The sequence below is a fragment of the Ylistrum balloti genome, unplaced genomic scaffold, assembly GCF_031769215.1.
Source record: "Ylistrum balloti isolate Yb309-2 unplaced genomic scaffold, AGI_CSIRO_Ybal_v1 Utg369646, whole genome shotgun sequence".
NCBI lineage: Eukaryota > Metazoa > Mollusca > Bivalvia > Pectinida > Pectinidae > Ylistrum > Ylistrum balloti.
The window spans coordinates 51,102-63,537 of NW_026781904.1; the positions used below are offsets into that span (position 1 = coordinate 51,102).

Here is a 12,436-nt window from a genome sequence, read left to right on the forward strand (position 1 = left end):
AAAAAAAACAGCAAACGTTTTCTTTCGAGAAGCTTTGACATTGAGTTGTAAAGTCCCTTAGATGTCGTGATAAATCTTTACACACGTGACACGTGTCTAGTGTGTTTGCAATTTATCTCGATAAAGTGTTTATTTGAAATTATGTATTTTTTAAGTAGTTGGTTTATTGATAATTTCATACCCCTTGTATTTAGACATATCCATGTAATGAGAAATTATAGATGGCGAAAGATGGAATTTGTTGGCATTGGTTTTGTTGTCTTAAGGTTTCTCCTCGAATTCAATGTATTTGTGTACTTTGCTTTATTGACAGGCAAATTACTGTACACATTTTGTGATTTACAAACATATTTCTAGTTTCTTTGTATCAATGTTTTGTGGTCGGACATTGTTTGTAAACATGATAGTTGCAATCTGATCTTTGTACGAAATTACAAATAAAAAGCGTAATTCCCGGAAAAATTTTGTTTTGTCATACATAAACGGCTATATTTGGTGTCAGCTAGACTATACTGGGGCATTAAAACCAGGCTGATTAAAAAGGCAAAATACTGCGCAGTCGTTACGGAAGGAGTAAACATATTTCTCCGGGAAAAATGATCTTACACAAAGAGATGTTCGTTGATAAATACCATTCTGAAGAATATTACAAGATGAAGGAAATTTTAAAGATAAATATAAATTTCAGATAATGCACTTATGTACGTGGGCAACATTGCATACAGTGCTGATATTTATTGTAACAATGTCTTTGATATTTGACACAAAAAGCAATCCCGTGCAAGCGCATTCGACAGAAAAGCAGTGTGAAGTGTGAGATTGATCGATTTCTTTGGTCTTTCGTTATTGTCCCGAAATGCTTATCCGGACAAGGAGATTTGACATTTTGACCCGAAAAGTTATTCCAAGCAAGTACTTACGTTAAGAAAGCAGTGTATGGAAATTTATTTTTATCAGTCAATGTGGACTAGAGTGATTGCTCAGAAATCTAGATTTGTTTGAAGCAGATTTTTTTTTATCAACAGTTTACAGTGACCTTGACTTTTGACCTAAAAAGTAATTCCAGACCAAGCACCCTCGAATAATAGGAGTCGTTGAAGTTTAGGTTTTTTGATAGGAGGGCGGCAAGTTTTATATGACAACACGCCATCTAACGCAACATATCGGATAGACTCCCCACCTCCTGCAGCATCAAAATGTTAGTGGACCCTGGTAATGTCAGCGTAAGGAAGTTCCATTTCATATGGTACTTTCTGAAATTCCATACGCTACTACGGATTAGGTAAAATAAATAATTACCAGACTGAATTTTATTTTTTTAAATCTCGAAGTTACAGTTCGATGGGAGATAACTCTAGCTATCAGTATGATGCGGTTCATTGCTTTTAAGTCAGCATTGGAATGACTGCCTTAAAACGAAGAGATTATGGAAGATATTTTTTTAATGAACGGCATTTCTCGACGATGGAACGCTTCAGATTTACGACTAAAGGATTTTGCGTTTCCTGCTATCAAGATTTGCTCTCAAGATTTATGTTTTTTTAAGACATATGTCTTGACAAACATTCCGAACAAAATACTGATATACAGTGTCCTCAATTGGCTCTACACTGAAGGTTTTATTGCAGCAAAGGAATAGCCATGTTATCTTACACGAAACATATATTTATCCGGCAACTAGCGCTGTAATTGTTTGAATACACCTGCTACATATAATTTTGCTGTATTAGGCAGTGACGGACTGTATTTTAGCACGTGCGGTAATTCGACAGAATTACTTTCTGAATTCACTTTAAAATTACGTTTAATTATATAAATAACTGTTGAAATAAGTGATTTTATATGTTATAATGGATAAATTTAATGATGAAATTTCAAAAAATCGCTGTTATATCCGTTGAAGTTTGGAACTACATTTTTGCGCGGACCAATCATTTTGGCGTGCGTCATCAGGCAAAATTTACCAAAACGTGAACGACAGGTAAACCAAGAAGGAACAACAAAACTATTTAACTTTCAATAGTCTGATTTTCAATCAATGTGGCAAGATAAATAGAATTCATGGTCAGTGTCTTAAAATAAACAACTGCATTTTGTCTCAGTACAGAAAGAGAAAGAGGACTCGTCTTAACAATCTCCAAAATACAGCTGATATTTTAAGATGCATGTATTATTTATATATTTGAATATGACATTACAATGTATAAAACAAAGTACCATAACACTTGTCAATGTACCAGTGTACTTTTCTGTCCTTTAACGTAGACTTAAACCGAATTAAAATTAACATGAGAATCTGTAATGTTAGTCGAGTATGGAACTATTATATGTTACGCCCAGAGTTTAATTTAGCGGGTTTTTTTTAAATTCAGAATCCACCGCCAGTATTAGCTGTTCATATATACATGTATAACTCAGCTTATCGTCCGTCCGTTTTTAAATTTGTAATCTTTTGGCTAGAAATGACAATTTTCACTTAAGAAGTAGCTTACGCGTCGTAGGATTGCAAATTGTGAAATTTTACCACATGTGAAATACTTAACCTCATATAATTGTTCGTGAATTTCAGTTTTGGATAAGGGGTATACATTTATTTTTGTTTAATTTATAGTTGCCTATTTTTTGTTTACCTTAATATGTCGGTTTTTGTAGTTTTAATATAATTATTTTTTGTCTATTATTATTTTGAAGTAAAGTTTTATTTTCATTCTACAAATAAAGAGATAACTATTTTACGAATTTCTTTCTTTCCGTAAACAATTCCGCGAATTTTTGCAGTCGTGTTCATTAACAAAACAACTTGAACACGTATGAAACTGACAAGACCGTTCCGCTACTTGTAAGAAGTTTATTGTAGACCCGCTCTAAAAACACGTCATTATAACAAGTTCCGCCCACTCCCTCCTTCCCCCGTCGATGGCGTGTGGCCTTCCAGATTCTTGAGTCGATAATCACAAAATTGTGTCATTGTTTGACCCTCGTCAGACACAGGACAACGTATTGAATACTCCTGATCAATATCTGGACCTCCGCCAGTGAATAAAGATATCGTATTTTCCCTCTGGCGATTTCTCATCCGACAAATGAGAATTCTTAACGTTACAATTGGACACGTGCGCTTGCGGTAGAAATGAAAGTTTAAAATATCATTGATCTTAACTACAGGAATTCAACTCTTTTCTCAAACAGAGAGGAGAATTATATAATACTGACTTTCTAAATTTTCGTATCAGGTGTGAAATGAAATCATGACTCAGGTGGCATTCCCGTTATAATTAGCCGGTCAACACGAGAGAATTTCAACAAGATCAGTTACAGCCTGAAGTCCATCACCGTGACTATACAGTTTCATATGACGGCACTGGTTCCGGTTTCAGATTAGCTACACGAGGGTAATGCCTTAATCTTTAATCGAAATAAAATAATTAAATTACTGTGTTTTTTTTTTTTTTTTTTTTACACTTTCCTTCTCAATTAGACGTCTACAGATATATATGTACTTATTCGTGATACAGGATCACAAGAAACCCTCTACACCGGACACACTAAACAGCAATAAAATCAGAAATTGTGACGTTGGATTACATCATGGACATATGTCAGATCTTTGGATTTAGATTCTTGAACAAATACAGTCGATGCTGTAACCTCATTTTCCGGGAGGTTGTTCCAAGTTATTACGACATATAGGGCAAAGATTTGCCTACGAATGTCAAGTGTGGAGTGTTGAGAGAATATTTTTGTTGGAAATCCTTTCAAAACTTACTTGAAAATTTTGATGAATATCTATCACACACGTTATTTCTGTTGCACAAAGTTTCTAAAAATAGACCTCCGACTTTAGATCTAGCTTCTCAGTGACGTTGACCGAATAGATCTCCAGATATCTTTTGTATGAAATTTGAATCGGACTATAATTTGTTTACGAATGCTTTTCTAGCAAAAACATGTTAAGAATAACGAATGGCAACATTAAACCGGACTTTAAAACTACACATGTATGCTGTATTGATATTAGCTCGTTTTCATAACCTCACGTTTGTTTTCTTAGTTAATGAATATACACGTCATGGAATTGTAATGTTACCATGGAGACCATAGATATAAATCGAACGTGACATCAAGTTTGACTTAGAAATGTCTATCTTCTATCATACTTGCTTAAAAATCGATTTATTATGGTAGCAATGGATCTTCAATTTGTTTACATCTGATGTATGGTGTATAATACTCGTCACAAATTTTTCATTTTAGCTCGCGAATGGCTTGCTGAATGATATTTTAGGACATCGTTTCATAAATTCACATCTATATATATATCCGCATTAATTACAGCTTTGTGAAGTTAGCTCGACATTCTACATTTAAAAAATCAGAATTTGATTGTAATGCACCTCGACATATGACTTTCAACAATTAAATTTTGAATGTTTCGCAGTTCGCCATCCATCATCGCAGCGCGACATACGTTTTTTAAACATTCATATTTCAAATGTCATGCAACAAGACATTTGGCAATCAACGTTAAGAATTTAAATGTTGGTAAGCTCGACACACCTGTACGATATTCAATGTTCAGAATTCAAATGTTGCATAGCTGGACATTCGACATCTAAAATAACCAAAATTGTGAATTTTCTGATTCTAGGGTCCGGTATATTCTCGCTTTGAGAGAGAATAAAATTTACTGTCATTTATATAAGTAAAATAAATTTTTAAGTATAAATTATATAATCAACATAGAAGTAGGAACCAAAATGAGGCTAACTTGATCAAAATCGTTCTACTACGTGGTGCAAAAGATCTTACTTTGTGAACAAGATGATTTCTATGACATCAACAAAGGAGATAGCCTAAGGCCTCTGGTCTGTATAATATCTTAATATATAAACATAGTATATTATCAAAAGTTGCATTCGAGGGAGTATAGATAATATTCACTAATGCAGTTCTAATTGTTATCTTGAATTGTAAAAGATTAACAAGGAAGACACAATAATATTTCATTGCTGTCCGTACTTCCTGTTTTAAAGATGACAAACAAGTGTTCGAGGCCGATTCTTCTTACGAATGTCCTCGTATCACAATCAACTCAAAAATCCATTGGCGCAACATGTACACTCCATAACACTTTATTTTTTTTATTTATCTAAATGTGTATTTAATGGGTTTACGTCAACAAATACGGCATTTCGGCCTTTTTAGAAAATGAGTAGAAGCGGAAATGTATAAAGTGATTGGAGAGAGTGGGATACAGAGATGACGTAGAAAGGGGCCGTCTATACTATTAGTGATTGGAGACAGTGGGATACAGAGATGACGTAGAGAGGGGCCGTCTATACTATCAGTGACTGGAGAGAGTGGAATACAGAGATGACGTAGAGAGGGGCCGTCTTTACTATCAGTGACTGGAGAGAGTGGGATACAGAGATGAGGTAGAGAGGGGCCGTCTATACTATCAGGGACTGGAGAGAGTGGTATACAGAGATGAGGTAGAGAAGGACCGTCTATACTATCAGTGACTGGAGAGAGTGGGATACAGAGATGAGGTAGAGAGGGGCCGTCTATACTATCAGTGACTGGAGAGAGTGGGATACAGAGATGAGGTAGAGAGGGGCCGTCTTTACTATCAGTGACTGGAGAGAGTGGTATACGGAGATGAGGTAGAGAAGGACCGTCTATACTATCAGTGACTGGAGAGAGGGGATACAGAGATGACGTAGAGAGGGGCCGTCTATACTATCAGTGATTGGAGAGAGTGGGATACAGAGATGACGTAGAGAGGGGCCGTCTATACTATCAGTGATTGGAGAGAGTGGGATACAGAGATGACGTAGAGAGGGGCCGTCTTTACTATCAGTGACTGGAGAGAGTGAGATACAGAGATGAGGTAGAGAGGGGCCGTCTTTACTATCAGTGACTGAAGAGAGTGGAATACAGAGATGACGTAGAGAGGGGCCGTCTTTACTATCAGTGACTGGAGAGAGTGGGATACAGAGATGAGGTAGAGAGGGGCCGTCTATACTATCAGTGACTGGAGAGAGTGGTATACAGAGATGAGGTAGAGAGGGGCCGCCTATACTATCAGTGACTGGAGAGAGTGGGATACAGAGATGACGTAGAGAGGGGCCGTCTTTACTATCAGTGAATGGAGAGAGGGGATACAGAGATGAGGTAGAGAGGGGCCGTCTATACTATCAGTGATTGTAGAGAGTGGGATACAGAGATGAGGTAGAGAGGGGCCGTCTATACTATCAGTGACTGGAGAGAGTGAGATACAGAGATGACGTAGAGAGGGGCTGTCTATACTATCAGTGACTGGAGAGAGTGAGATACAGAGATGAGGTAGAGAGGGGCCGTCTATACTATCAGTGACTGGAGAGAGTGTGGTACAGAGATGAGGTAGAGAGGGACTGCCTATACTATCAGTGACTGGAGAGAGTGGGATACAGAGATGATGTAGAGAGGAGCCGTCCATTCTATCTGGCCTGTTTTAAAACTATTATTTGAATGGTGACCATTTGCCAATTATAGTCCTACTCTAACATTAACTAAGTACTAGGGACAGAGAGGATGAGGAAAGGGACCATGTATTAAATAAATTTCGATTTAATAATAGTAGTCGAAATTACTAGATAAATAATTGCTATTGCTAACCTAACCCTAACCTTTGGCCTGGCGTTATCACTTTTTCTGCCACCATTTTAAGTCCCGTTACACTATGTGCTTATAAAGAAAGACGATAAGATTCGTCGTTATCCAACATCAACATTAATAATATCAAATAAGTACTATGTAAAGTCTTTCCTTGCAACTGAAATATTGTATGTATATCTATGAAACAGACGAGTTCATAATACTTGTCCTACACATCAGTGAGTGGTGATGAAAAAGATCTTTACATAAATATTCTATACGGCAGTCACACCGTATAAATATAACATGATTTTCGGTGTGCTTATGATGTATGCAATAAGTTATGCGAAAGATCAACTCGGAAAGGACGGAAAAACTGGACTTACCAAAATTGTAGTTTACAAAAAGAGATTATTATAAGACTAATTTGACGATAAATCTTGTACTATCCTGTGCCCGACAAACAGCGCAAAGCCAGAGAAATGATATCTGATCGAAGTCTGACGACGGGGCCTAATATCAATATCGATAGTCATAACGTTTTCACACTTTTCAGAAACAACCCAATAAAAAGTTTAAAAATTTGTGATATATTTTTAACATTTTGGTATAGATATATAATAATTAGCTATAATTTGTTAAGCAAGCAGATGACGAAGCAATCTGAAGAAGACTTGTTTCCAGTGGACACCTTTGGCTAACGTCCAACACGTTTGAGGAAGGCGGTTTTTAGAATTCGGTACTATAAAGACTTTTGATATGTACGGAAGCGTATTCCGGCCACGTTGTGTTTTATTTTATCTCGAAATTTTGAGATAGCAACTCGAAATTTTGAGATAGCAACTCGAAATTTCAAGTTAGTAATCCAAAATTTTGTGTTAGAAATCCGAAATTTTGAGATATTAACCAGAAATTTTGAGATAGTAACTCAAAATTTCGGATTTCTAACTAAAAATTTCGGATTTCTAACTGAAATTTTCCGTAGATATGTACTTTTAAGCATAAAACATTTTTTTTCATTCTCTTGATTGATTTTGAAGCATTTAGCTCGTTAACAATGTAACAGATGATAGAGATTGGAGAAGAAGCTGACGATGTTGTACAGCGTGATTATGACGTCACAAAAATAATGTTGAATAGGTCAGAAATAGATTATATTTACCGAATTTTCACCAACAGTTTAACAACCGTGTTGTAACAAAACAATAACTATACAAATTGATAGAAGGAGAATCAATTTGAAAATTATTCTTGGGCCCACATAGCCGAAATACACACACTCAATGGAACAGATTATTTGTAATTCTGGCTGTTGAATTTGGGTCACAAAATGTATGTTTATAGAGACCAACCCGCTGAACGGTTGCCTTCAGCATGTGACCATGAGAAATAGTTCATTAGGTTGGCCCTAACACCTCTGAAAAATTGTTTTGACAGATGGTTTGTAAGGCGTAATTGTATAATATTTGACTATTTTTTATGTAAACACATACAAACGATTTATTTTTAATAATTTTTTATTTTATTTATATGAAAACATATAATAACGATCATAAAATATTACTGATAAAAGAAAGTACAATAAACACTCCTCAGAGAGAACAACTGTTATCCTGATATTGGAAGCACATTTTTCATTTCCTCGTCAAAATCAAAAACCACTGTAAGTGTATAAGAAAAAGGTGGCTCTACGAGAAACGATTAAAACTTGATTGTTTTGACAGAAAAAAATCTGAGTCTACCACGGTCTCCATACATTAGAGTCTGCGATCCCTTGACTACTTTGATCACAAAACGGTGTAGTACCGCTGTTCATGATCTGCATATGTCTACCGCTTGTAGTAGAAGGTAAATCAAATGTTTGCGTCATCGGAAGTTGAAAATGCGACACGGATGATTGAATGTTAGGCACTTGATAAGAGACAGGAGACACTTGAAGTTGCACAGGAGACGTCGAAATATGTTTCGGAGACACTTGTATTTGATATTGGGGAATGATGTCCAAATTATTGGTATTGCAATGCATAACATCAACTTCCTGTTTGATATATTGCGCAGGTGCGCATTGACTACCAATGAGATACTGCTGCGGAAGTCGATGTTGACGCTGCTGAGAGCTGGACTCAGACAGTGGAGTTTCTACTGGTTGATCGTTGGTGGCCTGCTGGCTCAACAAACATGCCCGTATGTTGTTTTTTTGATAAGGAGACAGATTTGATCCGTCGACAAAGTTGAAAACATTTCGAAGACATTCCTTGTAGCCTTTCTCATAGTCTGACCTTGAACCTGTAAAACGGACGTTTAAGATATTACTAAATGGTTAAAACAGCAGGAGATATATACATGTATGTATGATAACGGAATATTTGTTTATGAATTTTTTTATAACTCGTCCTAACAAAGAATTGAATTGAACAAAATCCCTGTTACCTGTCTCTAAGAAACGCGAATGACTGGAAACAAACGACAACTACACTAGTTAACGAAGGGTCTTTATCATTGGTAGTTTTGAATGTTTAAACACTGAAGATACATGTAGTATATAATGATAGAAGATAAATTCGTTTAAAAAGACGAGAACTATCACAAAATATTTACCTTGTCTTTCGCTTGTTCTACGTCTCTTTATGTACTCTACAGTTTTCTCTAGTACTTCCGCTTTCTCTAATTTCACAGGAGATGGCTGAAAAACGAAAAAAATAAATAATAAAAACATGACCTCTGGTTATAGTACAGTCAAGCATTTTGCTTTAGCACCTTAAATATAATTTTTCGTAGTCCATTTTTATTTAATTTGATATCGAAAACATATTCCATTTGATCAAGGATGTTGATGGTGTTTGGGCTACGATATTTATTAATCCATAAAAAGGACCGAGACATCACGTATTGTTCTAAATAAGGAAGATAAGTTCGACAATACGCCGTTATCCGTTAAAGAAAATTTCAATAAATAAGGCCCAGACATTAAGACTTGTTCTAAATAACGACAATAAGTTAAATGTTTTTGTATAAACTTTTTTTTTCATACATAACGATTTTGTTCAAGGCGCAAGACCAAGAAACACCGTTATACGTTATAGACATTTTCCACAAAGAGGGCCCAGACATAAGGTTTTGTTCTAAACAACGAAGATAAGGTAAATATTTTGTATAAACACTTTGTTTTCATTCGTAAAGATTTTGTTCGAGGCGGAAGACCAAGAAACGCCGTTATACTTTACAGAAATTTGATGAGACACAGACATATCCTAGGGCACCTTGTACCAATCAAAGAAAAAAATCAATGGGCCGTTAGACTCCGTTATCAATAAATCATCGGAAGCTTTTAACTTAAACAGAATCAATAGTACACAAAGATTTAATTGAAACTTGTATGTAAGTACAAATTGTTACGTACTTCTGAATCCTCCGGCAGGATAAGTGTTTCTAACTGCTCAAGGAATAGATTGATCCGTGCACGTCTCTGTCTCTCGGCGATGTGCTTTCGGGTCTGTAACAATACAAAATGTATTATACTATTAATATATATATATTGAAGAAAAATACATATAATTCTATATAATGATACCTTTTCCATTTACGTTAATTTGACTGTTAATTGGTGTTTTGACAAAATGTATTATACAATATAAAATATATATATATATTGAAGAAAAATACATATAATTCTACATTAATGATACCTTTTCCCTTTACGTTAATTTGACTGTTAATTGGTGTTTTGAAAACAAGTATGTTACAATATAAAATATATTATTAATGTGAATATTGAGGAAAAATACATATAAAAATACATATAATTCTATATTGAGGAAAAATACATATAATTCTACATTAATGATACCTACTTCCTTTATGTTAATTTGACTGTTAATTGGTGCATTGAAAACAAATATGTTACAAGACAAAAATTTTGTAAGAATTGTGTAAGTTTACATAATCATTCATACAGTTTATAAAGTCGTGTTTTAATAAAATTGCTTTAATAGATATGAAAACTAATATTTGAAAATTTTAATTAATAAGTTATATCCTCGTTAATGCAAAGCAGCTATTTTTAATGCTTTACAGTACATATAGATTACCTGACAGAAAAATAAAGATTTTAATTTCATACTCAAAACACTACGAAGACGTACAACAATTCGAATAGTGAAAAGACACATGTCAAGTATATGTGTGTATCGTTTTATTATTAATTTAGTAAAATAAACACGAGTAAGCGATGTATAAAACTGAAATTAATATGCTGATATGTTTTAAGAAGTGATAAGAAACGATACCACGAAACAGTATTGAACAATAAACATATATATCATAAAATAACCTTTGTACAATGTTCTTGATGTAAGGAATATTTTCTTCGAAATTGTCCTATACGGCTTTATTTATTCGTTTCCAGAATACAACAGTTTCCGCTTAAGTTAGTCTATATCATAAAGCGTTATATCCTCAGGGGTATACTTAAATATATATTGTAACACAGCTTCCTACCTAATGTAAATTTATGGGGCGTTACCAGCCTTTGAGGTGTTCAAATGTTTGTTTTTATGTACAGGCGGTCGACTTTGTGACGTAACAAATAGGTTACGCCCCACTCGTGTAGAAAGACTAGCCATAAATCTATGGTAATAGATACAGATAAGTCACATAGGTAAAACTATTTATCTATCAACCCGTTACTGCTAATGTTACAGTTGTAGATTTATTTTATGAGTAAATCGCTTGACAAAATTGACTAACAGTTGAGTTTTACTGAGACCGATTGTTGACCAATCTGTTGTTTATCAATCCTAATGTAATACCCTATTTCAGGAATCATTAATACAGTAAACAAATGCCTTATTAACCTGTTTTGTGGTATTTTCATATTTTTTATCGACATGCGGCAAATTATGTTTTTCATCATAATATTTTTTTTATTTTGTTCTATTTAAATATTTATCTGTTTCTTTTAATTTTTTCTACTTTTTTCAATTTTGTTTAGATTTTTTTTTATCTCAAAGTAAGATAATTAGAAATATTGATTTGATTAGAAAAATATATTGGAAATTGTCAAAGATATTGCAACAAATAGGAAAAATGAAAAAGAAGACATGATATGTATCAATATTTGGCGGTGTTGTTTAGAATATATTTAGTTCAAATACAAGTGTGCATAAAGCAGTGCCCTTCAAATCTATTATAAATGTTTAAGATATATATGGGATTATTTTCTGTAATTCTGTAAATTAATTAAGTCTATCAATTTAGCGAATTAGAAATTGACTGACAACAACATGAAAGGAAATTTAAATTATATATTAAATCATGCTAGCTAAAAGAAGCGTTAATACAAATTTATCAGATATATATTTTTTAAAAATTAAAAACATGTGTAAATTAGTCACATAAAAGCAACTTACCAAACATTTCAGGTTTTCCTTTTCCGTATGGTTAATTGATGTTGTCAGGAATTTCATCGTTTTTCCTAATAATATATTTTGATATTATGAAATAAGTTCTTGACGGCTGATGTAGTACCAACAGTAACCTTGTGACCAAGTCCAACTACAAAATGATGACCTTTTTCTATCTGGTCTCTGCTAAATACCGAATCATCCTACCCTTAGGGCTATTCTAGTTCTTTTCACGCAACACGTGGCTATTATTCCGGAATCTGATAGCATACAAACAGTCTGTAAAGAAAAGCAGTAACTTGCTTCTGGGCGTGTGTCCGATTTGGATCCGAACAATGATTTATCTCTGAAAATCACTGATCGGCAAGATTATAAATCTATTTAATCTTTTGACTGAT

At 34.3% G+C, this 12,436-nt stretch overlaps 1 protein-coding gene across 1 annotated transcript; it reads right to left on the reverse strand.

The window, feature by feature from the left end:
• Positions 1 to 8,374: 8,374 nt before the first annotated feature.
• LOC132555415 (protein hairy-like) lies at positions 8,375 to 12,101 on the reverse strand. The gene is made up of 4 exons (XM_060219769.1): positions 12,045 to 12,101; positions 10,037 to 10,129; positions 9,235 to 9,319; positions 8,375 to 8,922 (listed from the first exon to the last, which is right to left on the reverse strand). Exons 1-4 carry the CDS (start codon positions 12,099 to 12,101, stop codon positions 8,375 to 8,377), a joined length of 783 nt encoding a protein of 260 aa, XP_060075752.1.
• Positions 12,102 to 12,436: the final 335 nt, after the last annotated feature.